This window comes from Bicyclus anynana, chromosome 15 (genome assembly GCF_947172395.1).
Source record: "Bicyclus anynana chromosome 15, ilBicAnyn1.1, whole genome shotgun sequence".
Lineage (NCBI taxonomy): Eukaryota > Metazoa > Arthropoda > Insecta > Lepidoptera > Nymphalidae > Bicyclus > Bicyclus anynana.
In genome coordinates, this window is record NC_069097.1 from 11,443,590 (window position 1) to 11,467,128 (window position 23,539).

A 23,539-nucleotide genomic window follows, 5' to 3' on the forward strand; every position below is an offset into this window, starting at 1 on the left:
ATACTATAAATGCGAAAGTACCTAATTATTTCTGTCTGTCATTCTGTTGCCTTTTCACGGCTAAACCACTAAGCCAATTTGAATGAAAATTGATAAAAATATAAATTGGCCCTTGGAGCAGAATATTTTTAACCCGGAAGTATTAAGTTTGCAAGTATATAATTTATTAGTTATTCGAAAATTAAATCGCGCCAGCTGTAAAAAGGAACATAGACAAGACAGAGTAAACGAGGTCGACACACGATGTATCAAAAAGGTAGAAACAAACAACAAAATTATTAAAATTAGAATTGTCATACAAAAAGGAAAAATGGAAAGCCATTTGACAAAGCTAGCAAACTGAAATTCATCGTTACAATATGTCACATTCGAGGAATGTTAACAAATTAACCGACAAAAGTATATTAGACGTAGAACCAACCAACGAATATGTGAACAAAGGTACATTGAGTAAGAGTACACTTCTATGATACGTACTCGTAAGTTAATTGGCCGAGAACTTGCGATAGTAATATCAAAAAAACTTTATAAACTTTTTGAAGTTCTGGCAGGGGCGTAGCTACGTATCGTTGTCGTTAGCCCCGACCGTCGGGGACCCCGATCCCCGGCCTACAGGACCTCATGTGTGAAAGCAAAAAATTGTTAAATGTAATCCACAATCTCACTTAATCTGGTGCTTCCCGAAAAATAACGTAAACTGCCTATAGAGTTATTACTTCAGTAATGACAATAGTCAACCCGGGTTAAGCATGTGCCCAAAAGTTGGAAACATCGCTCCCTAACCCCTCTCAGAACAGAAAGAGAGGGGTTAGGCTTACAGTACACCACGCTGGCCCAATGCGAGTTGGTAGACTATACACACGTATAGAATTAAGAAAATTATGCAGGTTTCCTCACGATGTTTTTCCTTTACCGTTTGAGACACGAGATATTTAATTTCTTACAATGCACATAACTGAAAAGTTAGAGGTGAATGCCCCGGACTGAATTCGTACCTACACCCGCCGAATCGAAGGTAAAGGCGTATCCACTGGACTTTATCGATCTACCTAAGTGCTAACCGTAGTAGATATAGCATGCGCCAAACTTCGAGTCCGCTCTGAACACGAGGCGTATAGCTGCGTAATGTACGAAACATCCCAGCGAATTCCATCAGCATGTTGCAATAACAGATCGTACCTATAGTTTGCCGCATGATAGGCAATAAACTAAAGTGTTGTTTTATTTTATAGATGCGACAAATTGTGACAGAACTGAGAGCTGTACTTATGCTGGTAACTTTACAAATTATATCTAAGTACATATTTTAGTCAATACTGTCTTGAATTTATCTTGCACAGCTTTTATTTATGAAGTCCATGCTCTTCCATATGCACTGAGGCCCATTTCCTGGCATAGGCCTCAGTCGACGTCCATCGGCTGTTAATAATGATGATGATGATACTAATTTGTCAATATCAATCATTCAGTAGACCTAGGCGCGCCACAGGATTTTTCTACGTTTGTCTTACTTATTATCCCGTTTTAAAAATTCTCTCTTAATCATATTATTACGAATAAAAACCATAAAAGGTACAGGTAAATTTAGGTACTGTTTTCAATTTTGTTTTTAGTAACAGTTTCAAAGAAACCATCTCTATCTGAAGAAGGGACATCGGGCCTATGCGTAGGCCAGAAGTCATTTATCAGCATCCACTCAACCGACCAGCTTTGCCAAGTGACAGATACAGAAAACCCCGCAAATCTAGACGAATGTAACGTGGAAGTACTTAGCCTGAACCAAGTGTTTCCCTCCACATCAGACGAAAGCATTTCCAATGACGATGAACCTGCTGTACGAAAGAAGAAACAAGCCAAGAAAACGCAAAAAGCACAGCAGGAGACGTCTAAGTCTTCCTACGTTCCAACAAACAGTAAGTCTTCTACGAGTCCTGGATGGCAGAAGGATTGTACGGAAGTGCCAGGATCTGTACACTCTGATTTCGATTTGCCAAAAAACACGATGCACGTAATAGGCAGTAATCCAGGAGAGCCGAAGATGTCTTACAAAGATTCACCTAAGAAAATGACGAAAACGGTAGTTACAGTTATTCTTTTTCATATTTACTTATCCACCCTTCCTTCACCATTATAAACATATTTTAACGGTCCATTTACCTACAGGACCAGGCTCTAGGCCACATGCTTCAATGCATATCTAAAGTAAGGGGTTTGACTGAATTGAGTAAAACATCTGATTGTATGATTACAATAATTGTTACTATTTGACGTCCTCTCAAAAAACGAAGAGGTTTACCCTCAGACCTTCTGAGTTAGTCAGAACTTGACTTGTAATCCAGAACTCAGAATCCAAATTATATGTATTTTACTTTTCTGTTTTCTAGGTACTCTGGATAGAAGCTCGTATAGTTCCAACGTTAAAGCGCTTATTGAGAAATTTCTTGTACAATTTTCAGATGAAGAAATTTCTCCGTAATATAGATAAGCAGAAAAACGATCAAAGCAAAAACGGCGAGAAGGCTATCAGCAAGCTCACAACAATGCGCGGTATACTAAAAGACGGCGGATGCGGTCCTGAATGTACGGGAGACTCGTCCGCTCAGGACGGTGAAGATTTTAATACAGGTACGGGGCGGCAGCATAGACCGATGTTGCCAAATAAACTTCTCTATCTTACACTGAATAGTCCTATTAAAATTGGTTGGCTCAAAAGATAAGCCCAGACAAACAGGTACTTATAATCTTGTTGTTAGTATCTTATAACTAATAAGCACCGTATAAAACATAGTCAGGCGGTAGGCCTGAGAAATCACACTTCAATCTGGTGGGTCCCGAAAAAAAATATATAAAAAAGTGCTTATAGAATTTCACTTCAGAAATGATCCCCTTCACTCCCACTTCCCGTGCGCCCAAAAGTTGGAAACGTCCTATACAAATATGTTAAGTCACTGTCATATTTTATTTTAAGAAAACATTTTTGTTTATTTTGTGCGATATCTAATCACTGATGCGAAAGTAATTCTGTCTCTCTCTTACCTTTTCACGGCTGAACCGATCAAGATTAATTTTGGTTTGATAAATGGGACATTGGAGCAAAACATAGGGTACTTTTTGTCACTAAAAAAAAATAGAAGGAGGTGAAATAGGGGTTGAAAGTTTACATTGATTTCCACGCGGACGAAGTCGAGGGCGTCCGCTAGTTTTATTTATGTGTTGATTGAAAATTTTCTCACAACAGACGACACATTACCGACTTACGAATACGGAGCACAAGCGAACTATGCAAAACAGATACCGGACAAAAACGTTTCATTTAACACGGAAGTTTTGATAATCCATTTCACCGGCGACCTCTGCGTGGGGCAAAGCATCGAAACCTTGAGCAAAGAGAAAGATCAACAAGCTAGAAACTCGGAGCTAAGGAAAACTTTTCTAACCAAATACAACGAACTCTGGCCCTCGGAAAAGTAATTTTAAGTCTAGAATAATACCCCTAACATAGCGATAAAGGTGACATAACAAAGCACCGATTTCTAAAGCACTGTGTACTATTAAGTTATTGGAAATATTATTAATTCATATATTATTTATATATCTTTTATATTTGTACGTTTAAATTATTTAGCCGATGTTTTGTTTCGTTTATTTATTAAGGTATCCGTGCACTACCCAACACCCAATAATGTTACGTTTATTAAAATGCTATAAATTATCCTAGTTGTACTAAATTGTCTTCAACTTTTGACACAATCCTGCCGTTTTGGGAGCATTGTTTTTCTGTTCCATATTCTGCATGTTGCGAAACTGGGAACAATACCTAACACAGGATCAGATTACATGTGCTTACAGCTAAATAAATATCTCGCATTTTAACATGCTGTTTTATTTTAGTGTTTGTATTGTAACTAAAAACCAATATATCAAACCTGAGATTGTTATAACACATCTAAAGCCCAAAAGCTTACAAGGCCAAAATTTTGCCCTGAAAAAAATACGCTTTATACGTGTACGGTTTTTAACGTGTACGGTTGAGGTTTTGGACCCTTGAAACTTGCTATCTTCCAAAGCTACCACAGTCCAAACCCCACAATTGGCTACCGTACTTACTTACCTATGGTGGTATGGTATTATTATTCAAGAAGCTTTACAGAGTAAGATCCCAGAGCGACCTGACACAAAACAGCTTATTTTCACAAAGATAACCTTGGGTTTTCAGTAGCTTCTAATGTGCTTTCTTGGGAACTTGCTCAGTGATACCTGGGCTAGTACCAGGTGAGAAAGGTAACACTTCAGATTCATATTACTGATTTATATATATATATTATAGACATTATTCTGAAGCAGTATCAAAAGTGTCAGACACTTCATTGACTTTTGTCATACACAATTGAAAATTGAAAAGGAGGATATGCTCAAGTCTTCTGTATCTACGTATGTTTTTTTTTGTACCTACGTATAATTAAATTGAAAAGAAAATAAAACAGCATGGATAAAAAATAACAGATTTATTTAACACTTAATTCTATCAACTGGATTTGGAGGAAATTTTCCACAAAACTAAATCTTTAACACGGTCGTATGTGAAATACTTTGGAAAGTCCGTAGACATCTGTTCCACTGACCAGTCGGAATGGATCTTCGCTTGGTCCAGCAAACTGAGGAATGTTTCATAGCACGGCGCAACGGAGTCCATGTGCTCTATGGTGAAGACGTATCTCTTTTCTAGAACTATATAAATTGTTTTCGGTGGATTTGTTCCTAGTATTTTCTGTATGGTCGATATAAACGCTGCAGTTACATCATCGTCGTATATTACTGGAAATGTTAATTGTTCTTTACTTTTTAAGTTTAATTTTTAATGTAGTTTATTGTTAACAGGACGCGTCTCTGTGTGTCTAAACTGATGCTTTAAAAAGCTAAAGCAAAAATTACAAGGACGATTCCTCAGTGCCTGAAGACAAAAGTCAGTGATGACCTTCAGTGCTGAGACTTGGTACTTGGAAGTCTCGGGAAGGGATGCTCAGAATCACATAGCGGGCGATGGAACGAGTTATGCTCGGAGTATCTCTGCGTGATCGAATCAGATATGAGAAGATTCGCAGAAGAACCAAAGTCACCGACATAGCTCAACCAGTCACGAAGCTGAAGTGGCAATGGACAGGGCACATAGTTCGAAGAGCCGATGGACGTTAGTGTTCCAAGATTCTGGAACCCAGCAATAGAAAGAACAGTGTTGGTCGACCCATCACCAGGTGGACTGACGATATCAAGGGTAGGGCGGCTTGGAAGTCCTTACAAAAGGCCATGGGCTGATATGATGAGGATGATGATGATCGATGAGCATCAAAGGGCGAGAGATTATTGGACGTATGGTATTGAAGTGATTAGTGTATAATTATTATAGAGTAAGAAATGCAAATAAGGCACCCCATTACGTTGGATAATATCAAAAATGTTAGACAAATAGGCTGGTCCAAATTGATTATTTTATTAAGGCATGTTACATAAGCTTCAAACACTGATTCTGAATGATTTGACGAAAACTTTGACCCTCTTAAGGCGAAAAACAATGTGACACAAACATTATTAATAATAATAATTCAGCATTACAAAAACACTCAAAGCGTGTTATTTGTTAATAAGGCGTAAACAATCACATGATATCTGTCTCACAATATCTGTGAATTCCAATGCAGTGTGGCTCAGGGCTTCGGTCCTCGACGAAGTTTCACCCATTTGCAAATTATCCGATCTATAAGCCTATAAATGTGTCAATCGTTGTAGACCACTACATAGCACGCATGTCAATGGTCATAGACAAAAAAAAAGATGGACAGTAGTCGGTACCATTAAAAGTACCGTTAGTACTTGCGAAAAATAAGGTACCGCCATTTTTTATTAAAATCTAGCATATAGTAGCTATACCTGCTATATTATGTAGGTACGCTAAATCCTGTTTGCCGAATTTAGGGCATTTATAAAGCAACGCATAAACAACTAAGATAGAGAGGAATATATAAATATTCATACAGGGTTGAACTTTGGTTTGGAAACGCCTGCAAATTTTTTTCGCGCAAAATTTTGTTATACACAAATCCCACGGAAACCAACGGAATCTAATTTTACTCTGGATGAAAGTGTTTGATCCAAGGATTGGCACGTTCATATTTAGGATCTAAGCAATAGACAAATTAATCCATAGACATAAAAAATAATGTATGAAATGTGTTTTTTGTCTAGGCGCAAATCTCGAGAACGGCTGAACCGATTTGGCTAATTCATTTTTTAGAATATTCCTTGAAGTACGAAGAGAGTTTTTTTATCTGTCTGTTACAACTACAATTAAAGCCAATCTTCCGAAAATAGAACATCTATAGTTAAAGTCTATTTATTATTTTACCAATATTTTAAAAGAGTAGGTATATATTTGTTACCATCAGCAGCTATAATAATGTCCGTTTGTTTTATTTCAGTCAATAAAGATGGATTCCATTTTGTTTTGGTAAAGTCAAGCGGCATCACCTTGAACGGCGACTTCATCAGTTTGGAATTATATTTAGCGTTTAGTTTTATTAAATCCAATATGCCACCTAAATCAATATCTGTAACAATAAATGTAGATTTGATTAATATATAATATAATAGCAGTGCATTGCTCTACTGCGAACGATTATCACTGACAGGTATATTGTTGCCAATAGACCTGATATAGTGCTAGTTGACCGGTCGATGCGCCGTGTAATAATTGTTGATATCACTGTTCCACATGACGATAATCTGGTTAAAGCTGAAAAGGAAAAAGTATCAAAATACTTGGACCTTGCTCACCTCTATGTGGAATGTTGAGTCAACTATTATTGTTCCGATAGTTGTTTCAGTCAATGGTCTTATAGCGAAAAGCTTCGACCAACACCCTAAGAAGCTTTCACTTAACTGTTGGATCAAGAGTCGGATACAGAAGGCAGTGATTCTTGAGATGGCGCGTATTGTGAGGAGGTGTTCACTCTAGAGCCCTGACCACCGGTTGCTTGGGCACTCAAATGTCCCGCACCGAGAGGGTTTATTTTTTTTATAATTTTTTAATAGTGTTTTGTAAAGAGTTATTTCTAGACACTTACTTAGAATGATGACTGTCTTCGAAATAAAAATCAGAAAGGTTAACTTTATCTTACACGTAAAGATTCAAACGTCACGCCACAGATGTCACCACTTCTTCTACTTTAACATCAAATGATAATACAGGTGTCAGTATCATTTTTTTTACGAGTTTTATTTTGAAAATGATCCCAAAAAATGTCATTAATGTTTTTTTTCTCATCATTATGCCACTAAATGAAATTTCAACTGTTCAAAATATCAAAATTACGCGATTCGCCAAACTGATTAAAAAAAAAAAAAATTTAAGAAAAAATTTTTTTTTAACAAATTTCAAAAATTCATATTTTTGAAAAAACAAAAAACACAGTTCCAAAAATTTCAGGATCTTTTAAGATTGGTACAAGGTAGTACACAAAAAAATTTGAGCCAAAAATTTATTGTCGACGGTCAATTTTGACAATTTTCAAAAATTCAAAATTTCACAAAGGAGATTTTTCAAAATTTTTTTTTGGAATTTTTTTTTTTAATAGCCCCAAGTATCCCCTTTGAAGTTTACCATAAGCGATATTTTTAATTGCAATAGTTTTCGAGATTTTTAAAACATAAATTTAAAAAATATGGAAAATAGTGAAATTTTGGATTTTGCATAACTTTTGAAAAAAAATTTTTAATTTTTTTTCTTCGGCAGAATTTCGTTATAGGATAAAAGAAAACTTCTGACCAAAATTTATCCAAATCGAAAGGGGTCGAGTCCAACTATTGGTCGATTTGACGTGGAATGACCCATTATATTTTTATATTAACATTGTTAAAAATTAAAAAAAAGGTAAATTAATAAATGAGAGACAATAACAAATTTCAAATGAAGATAAAAAACGCTTGTCATTTCATAACTTATTTATTTAAAGTTATGTATTGTTTGCAACTATGTAATTGTTCTAATCTTATCTAACTGTATGTAATTGTTCTAATCTTATCTAACGAATTTATTTAAGAACAAGTTATTTATAATTATTGTTAGTTGTGAAATAACTAGCAATTTATATCCTAATTTTCAATTTGTTTGTTGGTAAACAGTACACATTGAATAGGGCTGTTTTACTTTTAGACTTATTTACCTGTACAAATAACTTTTTTAGCGTAAATAGCTGCAACAAAACTTGTCAAGCCAGTACCAGCTCCGAGTTCCAGTACAGTCTTATCAGTAAGGCCTCCAGTATGGCCCAAGTGTATGAGCAAGTCTCCCAATAGGAATGCACCTCGCCACACTTGCAAACCAACTAATGATATATTTGTTTTGGAACTGTGCTCTGAAAGAAACATATGCAAATTGTATATCAACAAATATAGGCATGCAAAGGCGGCCTTATTTATCTGCATAATATGTATTGTGTGCAAATGTAGGTCTGTAGATACATATTTCAAAAATTTGTAAAACCATAACATAAAATTGAAAATTTTGAAACCATAGACCATGAAATTATTAATTACACTCTCGGTCAAGTCATCAATATTCTCTTTCAGTGTGCTTTCATTTGAGACCCTACTTGAGTACATTTGCTGACATTCTGTTATTTTTACTCACTTTAACCCCAGAAGTTTGGAACGGCTCAACTGATTTTCATCAAACATGTCTAAGCCGCACATAAATCTCCTTTCATACAAAACAAATAAATTAAAATTGCTTCTTCCATTCGGGAGCTATGGTGGCACAGACAGACAGACACGTCAAACTTATAACACCCCTCTTTTTGCATAGCAGTTAATAAAATATATAAAGAATCTTATAGATATTTAACCGAACCCATACAGAGCCCTTAGTCATGAGCAGGTTTTTGCATAATAAATTAATAATATCATTACTTGTTTTTTTATCCTTTTTGATTTTTTATTTCATTTACTTTACCTATTTTTATGATCTCCTTCTGCGGCCTGTCTATATCTAAATCATTGTCGGCATCAAACTTTACTACATTTTTTCCTTTAGGCAGCAAAAAAGGGAACTCGGATACAACATCTGAAATTGAAATTTATGTTATGTGATATGGGTGCATGATGTGGCTCAAATGCAATTAGTATATTCTGTCCAATAAACCTAAAAGTGTCTAAGATCTCAACTCAACATGTAGACCCTCATTTCTGTCTGCCTAATTGTAGTAAACCTATATAACTTTGGGCCATGAGATCTTAGGTTGGGTTATAATTTTCTTTTACTTTCTTTCAATATTTTTTAGTAACAGACCAAAGGTATGAAATTGTAGTGGAAGTGGTGTAACATTCCCATGCCTCAGAAAGTATGCTAAGTAGTCAGTCTAGTATGCCTAGCATGCAACCAAAAAATTCTGAAAAGTACAAGACAAAATATTCACTAATAGTGGCAGAGTAGTCCCAGTATTGTCTCTTTCATCTTAACACAATGAAAGTGATAGAGATATTTCCAGTTTTCTATCTTTGTGAGATATATTTTTGTGGAATTGTATGATAAGCTCTCTGGTAATTTTTTTTTTTAATAACTGATAGCAAAGAATATCAACTATTGCTGCTATTTGGTTTACAATGTCTTTTTCACTTCACAAGTTATGTTGTTGCATGCTGGGCCTACAGAAGTTTGAACTGTAAAAACTATTACCAATAGTGCACTTACTTCCTTCTCTACTTGCCTTTAAACAAGTTTTATAATCATATTCTGTGTATATTTCTGAAGTTACTGTATATTCTGGCATCTGAAGAGACACAACAACTGAATATTAAAAAATTATCAAGCAATTAGATTTCTAGTTGGACAAAAAATTAATAAATATGAACCTTAAATATTTTATCATACACAGCTTTGTAATATTGTGTTTGAAGAATAGCACATTACTGAACTTTGTGAGCATTCAGACTTAAAAATTGGATAACATCCAAATTTTAAAATTCTAAAATTATTTCTTTGGTTTGATGCGTGAAGGTCGTCTACAGTGATTCGCCAATTCTACTGAGACTTATTAATTTATATGATAGGTACACATAACTGATGATCTTTTATAACATTTAAATACTTAGCGAAAAAAAAAACATATAAATATGTATGTACAATAAAAAATCTACATATTACGTATAGTATGGATTAGTTAATGCTGGTAAAATATTACTGTGTACTTTAAATAAAACTTAAATTAAAACTTACAGTTATATTAATTATTTCGTAAACATTTTAAATTCAATGTATTTCATGAAATACCCTTTAAACGGCGCAAATTCTGTAAAATGAATATTAGACTGTATTAGGTAGAAAGGTGAATACAATTTAGCACATTATTAAAGTGTCCCTGACCCTGAATTGATTTTGTTATTATTTTTTATCTTCTATTCTATGATTTCAAACATAATTAATTCGACCAACTGCAAAAATAGACTGTCAAGTGTCAATGTCAGTGTGATGTATGACAATGACATACATCACACTGACATTGACATTTAACTTCACAGACCTATTGAACAATCAATCATGACAACAAGCCTCGGATAATTCGTCTGAGGTGCCCGCTGCCAAATATCCAATTATCATTGTCATTTAAAGGCCGTACAGACTACTATAGTATTTTAGTCGAGTACGAACAATTTTTGGATTTACCACCCAAAAATCGTTCGTACTCCACTAAAATACTGCATGCTTTAACAAAGGCAATGAATATATTATTATAGTTCGGATTACCTTAGTATTTTAGTCGATCACAAACGATTTTTGATAATATTAGACAATGTCAATTTATAATATTAGACGGGGAGCCTGCGATATTTAGTTTCTGAAATAATCTATATCTCATTTTTTAATAGGTAGGTGCGGTAGCTGATTTGGAGTTTGACCCGTGGCGGTTAACGCTGAAACACACACGCACCACCACCACAGACACATACACATATACACACTTACTTCTACATGCATGTTAGTCTTATTCACAGATTAATAGATACGTACGTATCTTAATTTCTATTAATCCTAAGCGATGTTCCTGAGATACAGTTTTTCAAACTTAATTCAGAGTCCTCAGTACTATTGTAAAACAAAACTCATTTCATTATTTTTTAAGTTATAGTTTTTTTTTACGGAGTTTCAATGGTTCCTGATTTTTATATGCAGTAAATAGGGACGTCTCATAATCGATACTCAGGAATTAAATGATTGCTTAGTATCGATTTGTTGGATATGGACCAAAAAATTAATAAAATAATGTCCATTTCATTGAAATAATTATTATTGATGAAAATATTTAACTAATTCACGATTTTACCAATGTATTCATAATTCAATTACAATATAGTATTTCTCGCAAAATATTAATAATTGGATAGTATAAAGTAAATTGTTAACGTATAATATGTAAAAACGTATAATTCGAACTTTTGTTATTGTACTTTTTTTCTTTTAGTGTCATTTAAGTTAAGTTTACATTTTTTGTAACAATTAGCTGACCATGGGCAATGGGGAAATTGGGCATTTGGGCAATTGGGCGTTTGGGCAATTAGACATTCAAGGTAATGAAAAAAAGCTATTCAATTTTTTATATTATATTTATTCAGAGTCATTACCAACTTCAATTAAAAATCCAGCCCAGACGGTACATCTCATTTTCCATTTTGATAACACGTTATATACAGCTAATCCATCGCTGCGTTACCAGCCAAAAACCTTCTTCAAATAGTTTTTTGACATCGTTAACTTTTTATGTCTTATTATTTTTAGCGACATGCCCCTTTACCTGAGCACAGATCAATTTAATCGGATTGAGTTCACAATGGTAAGGGGGCAGTCTTAAAATTGTTATACCCCTTTGCCATTTCTTCAATGATCGTTCGTTAATGGGTCTTTTTTTCTTTTTTGGCGATATCTAATAATTCGGCTTTTATCATAGTATCTTCAAAAGCTATTTATGATTTATGCAAGTTTTGATATCATAATTACACATTTTCTAAATTTATTTTACTTTAGTTTAGTATTTTTTGACGTGATAGTACACACACCAATTTTTACAAATATAACTTGAAAAATGAAGGTCTATCCATAAAAACTTTCAACCCCTTTTAATGCCATCTAACTAAAATTTTCAAAATATCTTCAATGTACAGAATTAGACCTGTAACAGTTTTATTATAAGTATAGATAGTTGATATATTTGTTCAACTAAATCAGATAAAAACTCAAACTTTTTTTCTCATTTAGGCGATTCACGCATGTGATCCTTCATGTGAAAAGTTAAATGACTTTTCTGCGTAAATTTCCTCTGGCATAGACCACAAGAGTATGGTTGCTCGCCAGTATGAGTTCTCATGTGGACACTCAAATTGTATTTTGTGCTGCACTCTTTAGGACATAAAGCACAAGAAAATGGTCTTTTGCCAATATGAAGTAACATATGTTTAGTCAAAGACTTTTTAAGTGTAAATTTCTCATGGCATATGTTACAAAGAAAAGGTTTTTCACCAGTGTGTGTTCTCATATGTGTGGTCAAATTAGATTTCATTGCAAATTTAATGTGACATATATCACAAACATAAGGCTTTAAACCAGTGTGAATCATCATGTGATTGATCAAATGATATTTTTTTGTAAACTTGGATTGACATATGTCACACGAAAAAGATCTCTCGCCATTATGTATTTTCATATGATTATATAAATGGCTGTGCTGTTTAAACTTTTGCTGACATAGTTTACAGGAGTATGGTGTCTCTCCAGAATGTTTTCTCATGTGTTTTGTGAAACTACTTTGAAGCGCACATTTAGTCTGACATAGGTGACATGAAAAAGGCTTCTCGCCTGTGTGAGTTCTCATGTGTACAAGTAGAACGCTTTTAAATTTACATTTATAGTCACAAACATTGCACGAATGTGTTTTCTTTGTGGCACCAGTGTGTTCCTTCTGCATTGTTTTCTTCGGTATGGTGGAGGCTGAAAGATAAATTTGAATGAGAAGAAATTTTGAGATACATGAAAAAACTTCTGATTCCATACATTTCATACTCTTAAATTTCTGTGAGGGATTAGGCTGCCTTTACACCCTAATTGCAATATTTCCGCCATTTATATTTTGAACTACTTAATGCAGCAATGTTTAAAAATACAAGTATATTTTTAAATTTCAGAAAGGCCTAAATTGAAATGGACCCAATTTCAATTTCTCATTAAAAAAAAAAAACTTTTAGTAGTATAAAAAAGTAAGTAAGTAAAAAAAGTAGCCTATAGTTCTCTATCTACCAGCGTAAGTCCCATTCAAATCGGTTCAGTAATTCCAAGGATTGGCCCAGACAAACAGACAGACAGACTGACAAAAATTTTTAAAAAGATAGATTGTGTTTTGGTATCGTGTAAATAATTATAAACATTTGAGAAAACATAGTTATTTGGTAAGTAGATGAGATCAAAAAGTAGATGGTTCTATTCAAATTTCGATTTTTAATCACTTCAGAGAATTGAACCAACAACGCAATAGTATACAATAGTAAACTAACTTGAAAATGTAGTAGTAAATAATATAGTACCTATGTACATTTTTTTATATCATGAATTAAATTAACCAGATTTCCCATTATTTAAATGCCAATTATACGCCAGTCTCTACTGTAAATTTAAATATGATGTCTAGAGTTTGGAGTCCCAATCAAGAATTTACCAAATACTATGCAAATAATTAAGAGAAGCTAATTTACTTGCATACCTGAGAATTCTCATAATTCTCTATGTGTGTGAAGTCTGCCAAACTGCATTGGGCCACCATGGTGTACAAAGGCGTCAGGGTTTAATTCTGGGAGGAGACTCGGTTCAACAGTGAGCCAAACATAGGTTGTTAATGATAATGATGAATTAACTGAAGGAAGTATGTCATAAAGTCATGATCTGTATCTGCACTTACCCAAAGTTACTGAGTTTTCTTCTGGAGCAGGAACTTCATCCATTGGCTCCACCTAGAATTAGATTATCATTATTTTTACCTATTTGTACTGGCTCTAATTTTTAATGCAAAAACATGATAATCTTTTTTCTACTTCTGCCTAGTGGTGTCTACTTTTCGGCATAATCTCAACATAATCTTTCGTTTTTTTTTATTCTATGACAAGTCCTTGACGGTTAATTACAAGTGAAGATGCAATCAGTCAAAGATAGAAGCACGCTTACTTAGAAACATACAAGCTTAATCTACCCATACCTCTGACGGTCTCTATGCAGCATCATATCAACGTTATATTGCTTGGTGATACGTCTTTGCCAGTAGAGTGACCAGCCACAGCCGAAACCTACCACCAGACCTGACCTTATAATAATAATAATAATAATAAGCCCTTTATTCTGTGTTAAGAAATTACAATATTATATAAAATACACTTTGTTTTCATTTTTTTTTTTTAAAGAATATCTCTTAACATAGTGTGCCTTTCGGCATAGGCCTCCTCCAGCGACTTCCACTGCTCTCTCTCTAATGCGACCCTTCTCCAGTTTGGACCTGCTGTGAGTTTTAAGTCATCCTCCCATCTAAGGAACTGTTTGCCCCGATTCCTTCTGGGGGAAGTGGAGCAGACTGGTGACGGAATGGTACCCTAGAGATGGCAGAAGGAATTGAGACCTGACCTTAGCCAATGTAGAAAATATCAAACCCAGGACCCCTCTGTTGAGAACCACAGAACTACCTACTGCACCAAAGAGATGGTCAAAGTAATCTACCATTAAAATTAAATAATGTAATTCAAGACAACAAATTATTGAATGTCTTTTGTGTCTAGAACTAAGTGCACAATCCTATAGTGCTACAATGTGTTTAATACGAAGCTTGTTCTCTAAGTTTTTGTTTAATAAAAACTTTGAACTTTATGAGAGACATTTTTTAGGGAGTTTATTATAAAAAGATATGCAATTGCCCTTAAAAGTGTTACTAATTTTTTGTATAACCTAATGTGGTGTGCAACAATTTTATTTTCATTTCTGACATTAATATTATAACAATCACATCTTCTTTTAAAATTGCTTGCTTTTTTATGAACATAAAACTAAATTTTCAAATATGTACTGACTATGCACAATGATCATTTTAATTTCTTTAAACTCCCTTTTTTAGGTCCCATTTTATATTAACACAAAAGTTATAACTAAATCTATAAAATTAAAATAAATTAAAACTTACTTTAATTTCTACAAGTCTATGTCCTGTTGAGATACATTTTGTTTCTGTGAAAATGGTTGTCTCTTGTTGTTGTGGTTCAGAGATTTCACACGGCTCTATCTTCACTTCTATGTAACACTTCAACACGTGTTTTGTACAGGTTATGAGTGATTATATGCCATCCTTGTTCTTTTTACTACATGTGAAATAAGTTAGAGTGTGACAAGAATAGGTTAAAACAACAAAAAAAAGGTCAAAATGATATGAGTATGAAATCAATCTTTAGAAGCTTGATCCACACACAGGTTGTTCAAAATCAATCTTCTCAAGCGTGATACACACACGAGCGAACTTTATAACAAACAAATAAGAATTATGAATTAAGATTAACTTAGAGCAAGAGATATTATTGAAAATATTCTTTAATGTTTTGATTTGATGATGAGCTAAGGATACCCTATATTCAATGTACTCTATGGCTAAGGAACACATACACAACCAAGGAACATATTTACTCAGGAGTACACAACTAAGCAGCTCAGCTGTCAAGTGCACAGATTAATAAATATCGATGTATCGATGTTCGATAATATAATCAAAATTAAAAATTAATCACAAACTAAACATCGATTTTGGATAATATCGATAATTTTATCACTTATACCTTAGACCATCAAAAAGAAAGGACCTGCCTGGTAAACCGTTACCCCTCTGCCAAAGATCAAGAATCAATGATCTAACGCGTTTATAAAAACTGTTGCTATAGAATCGATGTTTCATTGTTGTAATCGTTTTCGTCGTGTAAAGCGCTCATTCTCATTCTGAGAGTCTCCTCTCAGAATGAGAGGGGTTAGGCCAATAGTCCACCACGCTGGCCAAATGTGGATTGGCAGACTTCACACACGCAGAGAATTAAGACAACTCTCTGGTGTGTAGGTTTCCTCAAGATGTTTTTCCTTCACCGTTTGAGACACGTGATATTTAATATCTTAAAATGCACACAACTGAAAAGTTGGAGATGCATGCCCCGGACCGGATTCGAAGCTACGCCCTCCGGAGTCGGAGGCAGTAAGTTCGCGGTATGTGCCACATACCGTGAACGGCGTTGCGATAAGTACTTCTGAAGTCCGCTCTCTTTCATCACATCGCAACAATATAGAAAGCGATGTTTATGCTATTTCTTATGGTGTAGAATGTATAGACAAAATGATCTTGTAGACTGCAGAACCACTGGCGTGCACTCCACAGATGCAACGTGCACTGCTTACCCGGAAAATTCCTTACAAACCTGTACTGGAGAGAAAATTTGTATTTGTTTACCCTAGATAAAGAACTTATTCACACCACTGTACAGAACTAAACAAGCAAGTAAATTTTCAAATTACTTGATTTACAGGGTAAGTTAAATTAAAAGTAATGATGTGTTATTATTTATCAGCCTATGTGAGCGACCTACAGGGGCAGGCCTTCCTTCGTATACGAGATTCTCCTTGACCTTCCCCTTGCAACATTTCCATTCACTGTCCCCTTTTGTTATTGTCATTTGCCTCTTTCGTTCATCCTCAGTATACCTTTCTCAATTTCAGTCCCTACATCCTCTTTTATCACAAGTAAATAGTTGGCACTACAGCTCGTGCGCTGTAGGATGGTGCGGGTGACAGTTCATTTCACTCTTGAAAGTTTGCTGCAATTCACGATAATAGTAAGTATTATGAAAGTCATAAGGCAACCTTCATCCGCACCATGCTACAGCGCACGAATTGTAATATATTGTGAAATGGTTATTTGATATCCTTATTCTTAGACACGATACACAGTAACGTATGTAGTAGGCATATATTTGTAAAGTAGGGGCAAACATTGTAAAATATATCATGGTATAAATAATTGTTATGATATAATAATTATTATATAAATAACATTACTTAACTGTTTATATCTGGCAACCCCACAGTTGCAGTGTGAAAGCAGGCAAACTTTTTCAACTGTTTGGGTATATTCTATTAACTAGTGTACAATTCTTTTAATTAAAAAATTAGGGAAGGAGATTAAATTAAATTGAAAAATAAACCTATGTGTCAATGTGAACATTTTCACCATTTATTTCTTATCCCAATTAAATAAGAGATGAGGGTATATATTTCTTATGCCGGATCTAGTACTAAGATTTATTTAGTTTTTACTTTAAGTTTCTTAGCACCGTGCGTCCGCAAATGATTATTTAAATATTTTTTTGACGCAAACTTTGCCCTACAGTGTTCGCACACATGCGGCTTGTCCCCAGTGTGATTTGCCATATGGGCATTTAGATTGCATCTGCTCACAAATTTCTTTTCACAGAGCCCACATGAATGTGGTTTCATATTGTCATCGTGAGTCCGTAAATGAGTAGTCAGATACCGTCTCACTGTGAACCTACGAAAGCATATTCCGCACGAAAAAGGTTTTTCCTCAGAATGTGTTTGCATGTGATCGTTTAAAGAACATTTGGTTGAATATTTCTTTTGACACACTTCACATGTATGTCGTATCCCTTGATTGTGACTCTTTAAATGGACGTCTAAATACTTTTTTAACGCAAACTGGGCGTTACAAAAACTACAGACAAACGGTTTGAGTCCAGAGTGAATTTTTATGTGTTCTGCTAAATGGTGTTTATATTTGAGTTTAGCTTGACACACGTCGCATGTAAAAAGTTCAACTGTATGCTTCCTTTTATGTAATTTTAATTTACTCTTATACGCGGTTCTGAATGGACACTCGTCACAACTGAAAGGAATTTCCACAGTGTGAGACTGAATGTGATCAATTAAATCACTCTTTTGCGTAAATTTTGAGGAACAAATGTTGCAGAAATAATATCGCGCTTCAATATGTAACCTCATGTGATAAGTTAAACTTGTTTTATATTTAAATTTCGCCTGACATTCGTTACAAGAATAACCTGCGGAGTGTTTAATCATATGTGTAGACAAGTAATGCTGTTTTGTAAATTTTGCATGACACAGCTTACAGGCAAGAAGTTTATCTCCGGTGTGAAATTTTGCGACGTGTTCTGTCAAACCTTTAACATTTTCAAACTCTCTGTAACACATGTGACAAAAGCAGGGATCCACCCCAGTGTGCGTTCTTCTGTGGTACTTTAAATGTTTTTTTTGCGTAAATTTCCTTGGACATACATCACATGAATACGGTCTCTCGCCAGTGTGAGTGCTCATATGTATCGTTAATGCAGTCTTCGATTTACATTCTTTTTTACAAAAGTCGCAGATGTGAAGTGTCTTTTTCTTTATAGCTTCAGGATACTGGACCTTCGGCAGAGGATCGTCTGAAAAAATAAAAAATCTAATTATACGAGTACCTAGTAGTTAACGAACCACGCTACTTCGATGCGATTTAATTGCAAGTAGACGGTAATGTAACTTTAGATTGTGGCAACATTGCCATTGTATTTATTTTCAAGGGACTTTATACCCGAGTAGTAGATGGTTTAAGTTGAACTCGATACCTCCATTCCCGAGAAAAAGGGTCTAGACATACAGGCGGACAACAAAGTGTTCTTATAGGGGTCCATTTTTCCATTTTTCGGCCACGAGTTATATATTTCAACTGTTTCATGACGTCACTTTAATAAATCCCATACAAATGGAACGTTTGACAAAAATATTAGTGAACAATTAGTTCGATGTAGCTCAAGTGTTAGTGACGTCACAAAATGGACGACAGCGTTTTGGACGCTGGGAAAATTTGAAAAAGTACGTCTTATTTAAATAAAGTTTTATAAGAACTACTTTACTTTTAATAATTGATATCGATATATTTCGGACTTTAATCCATGTAGTACACGAAAATAATATTGTTTATATTAAATTTTAGTCAACTACCCTAATGTCGGAACCCGTTCGGATAGCTCTATATGTACCAACAAAACTTACTCAGTGCTTTATCGCCCGACGCAAATATTCTTTAGAGATTATTTTTTGATGAAACTGTTTTTTTTATTCTTCTAAATACAGAGAAAAAACAAAGTATTAGGTAATTAATAAGATATCAAAATACCAATACTTAGTATTTAATGAAACAGTAACAAATAATGATTTCATTATTGATAACTCGTAATTATTTTGCAATGAGAACTTCATTTGAAAAAATAATAAAAATATTAATAATATTTTTTTTATATTATGTTAAATAAATAAATTATAACGAACTTAATATACTGTTTTCATTTTATGTCCTAATTAATGCAGAATAATGGGTAAAATGCATAAAACTTCAGTATTTTCAAGATTTTTTTACTTGACCACGTGAGTTTCGGTTTCGGCCGAAACTGAAGCCACGGCCGAATATTCAGTTTCGGTTTTGGCGAGAAAACCAGTTTCGGTCGGACTCTACTAAATACACAAGTTAAAAACTAAAGAGAACAAAGAATAGTCAAAATGTCTTTAATTTTGTGTGGGAATAGTCATTTCAAATTACTTCAAATAGATGTCTTTATAGAATTTAAACTATCGTGAGTGTTATTCATATTAATTATATATAAAACACGGCTAAAAAATGTATTACGTGATACAACATAGTCGTCATCGGGAAACTGTTTGTGTAAATACTATAAAAAAAGTAAATAAAGGGAGGAGACTCGTGCTCAACAGTGAGCCGAGTATGGGTTGTTGATGATGATGATGAATAACCTGAAAGAAGTATGTCATAAAGTCATGATCAATTAAGTATCTGCACTTACCCAAAGTTACTGAGTTTTCTTCTGGAGCAGGAATTTCATCCATTGGCTCCACCTAGAATCAAATTATCATTATTTTTACCTATTTATTATGTACTGACCCTATTTTTAATGTATGGTAATCTTCTTTCTTCTTCTTCTGCCTAGTGTGGTCCCACTTTGTGGGGTCCCCTTTCCGGCATATCTCGACATGATATTATAAATTAGTTAATGGTATGATCGACTGTCCTAATTTATTAAATAAAATTAAATATAATGTACCTAAACCATCAATGAGAAAATGTCGGCAGTACAATACATTTCAACTATCACAAGCTTATCTCAATTACTGCAAAAACAAATTCTTGCAGAGATCTTGTGATAAATATAATAAGAAATAACAACACATTGATGTATTTATATCATATTGTTATAGGTTTTGGGTTTGCGTCTGCACTCAGGAAATGTGATTAATTCGTTTTCTGATTGCAGATGTACTTTGTGGTGTTGCCTTACCTTAGACAAATGCATACAAGCCAAAATAAAAAACCAAGTGTATCTATTATATTATTATTTATGTACTATTGTAATTATTTCTCAATCTATATGTGAAAACTTCACTGGCTTAATGTCAACAACTATATAAGTTTAATTTTAAGTAATATGTTAAGCTGTTTGTTTTCCTTAATAAACAAAAAAAAATTATAATCTTTCATTTTTTTATATATTCTATGACAAGTAAGCCCTCTTAGACTGTTAGTTACAAGTGACGATGCAGTCAGTTAAAGATACGAGTAGAAGCCTATGTATGTAATTCCCCTTAATAGAATTACAATTTTTTTGTATGACCTAGTGTGGTGTGCAATAATTTTATTTTCATTTCTGACATTAATAATATTACAATCACACCTTCTTTTAAAACCGCATAAATTAAATTCTCAAATATGACTGACTGACTACTGACTATGCACAGTCAAAATTCATATTTTTATAAATTTCTCTCTTTACAACTCTTGCCATTTTATATATTGCATGAATTCATATATATATATTTATATGTTGAAGATAACGCTCAAGATGTAAATATACTTGTATATATTGAAAATTTTATATATTGTAAGAATCAAAAATGTATTAAAATACAAAAGTTACAACTAAACTAAATTAAAATAAATAAATTAATTAAACCTATAAAATTAAAATAAATTAAAACTAATACTTGAAAATATACTTACTTTAATTTCTATAAGTTTATGTCCTGTTGACATACATTTTGTTTCTGTGAAAATGGTTGTCTCTTGTTGTGGTTCAGAGATTTCACACGGCTCTATCTTCACTTCTATGTAACACTTTGACTCTTCCATGTCTTCATCTGTTAGACTGGACACCTCTTCTTTGGGTACCAATGGTATTATATTCTTTTTGTCATCACAATCATCAATAGTATTCTCCATGTTGTTTGAACTAGAGTCCTTGGATTGTCCTGTTTAAAAGTTTTTCAAATGTTAGGAATAGTAATCTGGTACATGAATTTTTGAATACATAACAGCAACCTATCTTAATATATAAATGCAAAAGGTCATCACAAAATCTCGAAACTCCTTGATTTATAAAGATGAAATTTGGCAGGGAGGTAGTATAGAGTTAGTAGGTATCCACTAAGATCGGATTTTGCGGTAGGGCTGGAATAAGGAGGTCAAAGGGCGGACGAAGTCGCGGGCGTCCGCTAGTATATATGATTACTTTGGTCTACTATTGGTGGTTTAGAATAACGTTTTAGCTGCCTAATTTTCGAAATAATCATATAGAATTTTTGTGATAAAGCTAAATAATGTAATTGCACTCGACCACTGATGGTAAGTGTAGATGTGGCCTAAGGTCCAAAAAAATTGGAACACTGTCTGTTTAAATTTTTTTCTTTTAGCAGCCATGGTGGCCAGTATCGTGGTGAGATTAACCATGTATGCAGATTGGTGAAAGATCATATCATATGCAGGACTAACCGGCATTACATACTGTCAAAGGCAGATTTTTCTAATAAGAAAAATCCCAATATTTTTTTTTGGCTTGGCCCAGGATTCAAACTCTGGACCTGATTACCCTTAGCTGAATCAGCTAACCACTGAACCAATGAGGCAGTTATTATAGATGAGCACTGATTTAATTAAATGGCTAATCTTGTACTGTTCAGACCTTAGCATGCTCTGAGGCATAGGACCGTAACATCACCAAACTTCTAACACTGATCTAAGAATTTTTACTGAAAATTTTTTAAAAGAAAAATAAAATCAGAATTTCTGTCATCTAGGATCTTGTGTTCCAAAGCTACATAGCGGAACCAATGATTTAGTTATTTTTTTTTTATATTATAAAGAAAACTACTATGAACCTGAACTTTTTGATGAAATGCCAATAGTTTCCAACTGTTTTGTAGATGTAGCCTCTGTCAAATCTTTTTCACACTCTTCAATTAGCGCTCTACGTTGTTTTTTAATAGCATACGGTCGTTGTGTAATGTTGGAAGTACGTTTTCTTCTATCTGGCTGACACTCGTACTTCCTAGGAATGCATCCTGGCTTCATACGAACTTGTGAAGCAGCGCCCATAACACAATACCTAACATAGTTCTCCATATCATTTGGTAACTGCAAAAGATAACATTTTTGGTAAATGTTTAATAGGTGTAAGTCTTCATATAGTATTGTTCACAATTTAAATTTATGAGGTTTTAAAACACCGATATTCTCAACCATACAGGTTATATTCATTTAAAAATTTGAAAAATATGTTGACTCGTTTTTGTAATTGGTACGAGATCAGATATCACATCCAACGGAAACGGATATATATAGTTCTAAAGTGCTGTATGTTCTATTCTGTGGTAATTACATATACTTATTAGTACTTACATCGAAATGGTCTTCGCAAAAATATAGTACGGAATTTGGAGATATAGTTGTTGGATCTCGCCCTGCAGATTCTAACCACGTATTTCTAATTTTTTTCTTCATTGGAACATGAATAAAAAGCTTATTCGGCGATTTTTTAGATGTATTACCACATTCAGGAACAGCACACCACCGATACACATTTGGATTCATCATTATAATAAAAAATTTAAAATACAAATGAAAGCGAAGAACAAACAAATAAGAATAATTTATAGCATGAGAAAATATTAAGAGTATTTTATTTAATCTTTATTCTTTCTACTGACTTGAGTAACCCGAATCACAATTCACAACAATCAGCTGTCAGTTTGCTTACGAAACGGCGACGTCACGACCAAGGAACCAAGATCGGTAACTGAAAAACATCAACGTTGACATCGATGCCATAATCGAAAGCTTAACATCAATGTTCGTTAATCACTATCTTTAATGCCAAAGATTATTCATCACAAACCCAACATTGATTTTGGGTAACATCATAATTTTATCACTGATAATTAACAACACAATTATAATATATACTAATTGTAATTAGTATATATTAGGTTTATTTTAACATTAAATAAATACTATTTTTTTTCGTATAGCAACGTCGATGCTATAACATCTTTCCCTCGGTCATAGTTCTCTCGGTCATA

The 23,539-nt window shown here is 33.8% G+C and overlaps 4 protein-coding genes across 6 annotated transcripts; 1 reads left to right on the top strand and 3 right to left on the bottom strand.

Annotated features, from left to right (window-relative positions):
• Positions 1-111: 111 nt before the first annotated feature.
• Positions 112-3,471, top strand: LOC112054170 (uncharacterized). Its single transcript, XM_024093854.2, has 4 exons — positions 112-441; positions 1,614-2,077; positions 2,457-2,625; positions 3,239-3,471. Exons 1-4 carry the CDS (start codon positions 360-362, stop codon positions 3,469-3,471), a joined length of 948 nt encoding a protein of 315 aa, XP_023949622.2. The 5' UTR covers positions 112-359.
• Positions 3,472-4,488: 1,017 nt separating this feature from the next.
• Positions 4,489-10,499, bottom strand: LOC112054164 (methyltransferase-like protein 22). Of its 2 annotated transcripts, XM_024093847.2 has the most exons (7): positions 10,415-10,499; positions 10,268-10,340; positions 9,743-9,821; positions 9,005-9,115; positions 8,217-8,408; positions 6,435-6,602; positions 4,489-4,815 (listed from the first exon to the last, which is right to left on the bottom strand). In XM_024093847.2, the coding sequence occupies exons 3-7, from the start codon at positions 9,819-9,821 to the stop codon at positions 4,526-4,528; spliced, it is 840 nt and encodes a 279-aa protein (XP_023949615.2). In that variant the 5' UTR covers positions 10,268-10,340; positions 10,415-10,499; the 3' UTR covers positions 4,489-4,525. The 2 variants fall into 2 exon arrangements, with proteins under 2 accessions (XP_023949615.2, XP_052741754.1); XM_052885794.1 differs by lacking the exons at positions 10,268-10,340; positions 10,415-10,499 and adding an exon at positions 9,904-9,984.
• A 1,134-nt stretch (positions 10,500-11,633) lies between these two features.
• On the bottom strand, positions 11,634-16,904 carry LOC112054166 (gastrula zinc finger protein XlCGF71.1). 2 transcript variants are annotated; one of them, XM_052885795.1, is made up of 3 exons: positions 15,255-16,904; positions 13,992-14,043; positions 11,634-13,030 (listed from the first exon to the last, which is right to left on the bottom strand). In XM_052885795.1, the coding sequence occupies exons 2-3, from the start codon at positions 14,032-14,034 to the stop codon at positions 12,294-12,296; spliced, it is 780 nt and encodes a 259-aa protein (XP_052741755.1). In that variant the 5' UTR covers positions 14,035-14,043; positions 15,255-16,904; the 3' UTR covers positions 11,634-12,293. The 2 variants fall into 2 exon arrangements, with proteins under 2 accessions (XP_052741755.1, XP_052741756.1); XM_052885796.1 differs by lacking the exon at positions 15,255-16,904 and adding an exon at positions 14,286-15,240.
• A 401-nt stretch (positions 16,905-17,305) lies between these two features.
• On the bottom strand, positions 17,306-23,260 carry LOC112057015 (zinc finger protein ZFP2). The gene is made up of 5 exons (XM_024097501.2): positions 22,860-23,260; positions 22,340-22,595; positions 21,186-21,433; positions 19,975-20,026; positions 17,306-18,561 (listed from the first exon to the last, which is right to left on the bottom strand). The coding sequence occupies exons 1-5, from the start codon at positions 23,052-23,054 to the stop codon at positions 17,402-17,404; spliced, it is 1,911 nt and encodes a 636-aa protein (XP_023953269.2). The 5' UTR covers positions 23,055-23,260; the 3' UTR covers positions 17,306-17,401.
• Positions 23,261-23,539: the final 279 nt, after the last annotated feature.

Coding starts and splice junctions, on each gene's coding strand:
- LOC112054170 (XM_024093854.2), top strand. CDS start 360: ATGTCACATTCGAGGAATGTTAACAAATTAACCGACAAAAGTATATTA. Junction 2,078..2,456: donor CTAAGAAAATGACGAAAACG/GTAGTTACAGTT, acceptor TACAATTTTCAG/ATGAAGAAATTTCTCCGTAA. Junction 2,626..3,238: donor CGGTGAAGATTTTAATACAG/GTACGGGGCGGC, acceptor TTCTCACAACAG/ACGACACATTACCGACTTAC.
- LOC112054164 (XM_024093847.2), bottom strand. CDS start 9,821: ATGCCAGAATATACAGTAACTTCAGAAATATACACAGAATATGATTAT. Junction 6,603..8,216: donor TAAAAAAGTTATTTGTACAG/GTAAATAAGTCT, acceptor TTATTGTTACAG/ATATTGATTTAGGTGGCATA. Junction 4,816..6,434: donor CATTATTATAGCTGCTGATG/GTAACAAATATA, acceptor TAACATTTCCAG/TAATATACGACGATGATGTA.
- LOC112054166 (XM_052885795.1), bottom strand. CDS start 14,034: ATGGATGAAGTTCCTGCTCCAGAAGAAAACTCAGTAACTTTGG. Junction 13,031..13,991: donor AGAAAACTCAGTAACTTTGG/GTAAGTGCAGAT, acceptor TTTATCTTTCAG/CCTCCACCATACCGAAGAAA.
- LOC112057015 (XM_024097501.2), bottom strand. CDS start 23,054: ATGATGAATCCAAATGTGTATCGGTGGTGTGCTGTTCCTGAATGTGGT. Junction 22,596..22,859: donor TTTGCGAAGACCATTTCGAT/GTAAGTACTAAT, acceptor TATCTTTTGCAG/TTACCAAATGATATGGAGAA. Junction 18,562..19,974: donor AGAAAACTCAGTAACTTTGG/GTAAGTGCAGAT, acceptor TTATTTTTTCAG/ACGATCCTCTGCCGAAGGTC.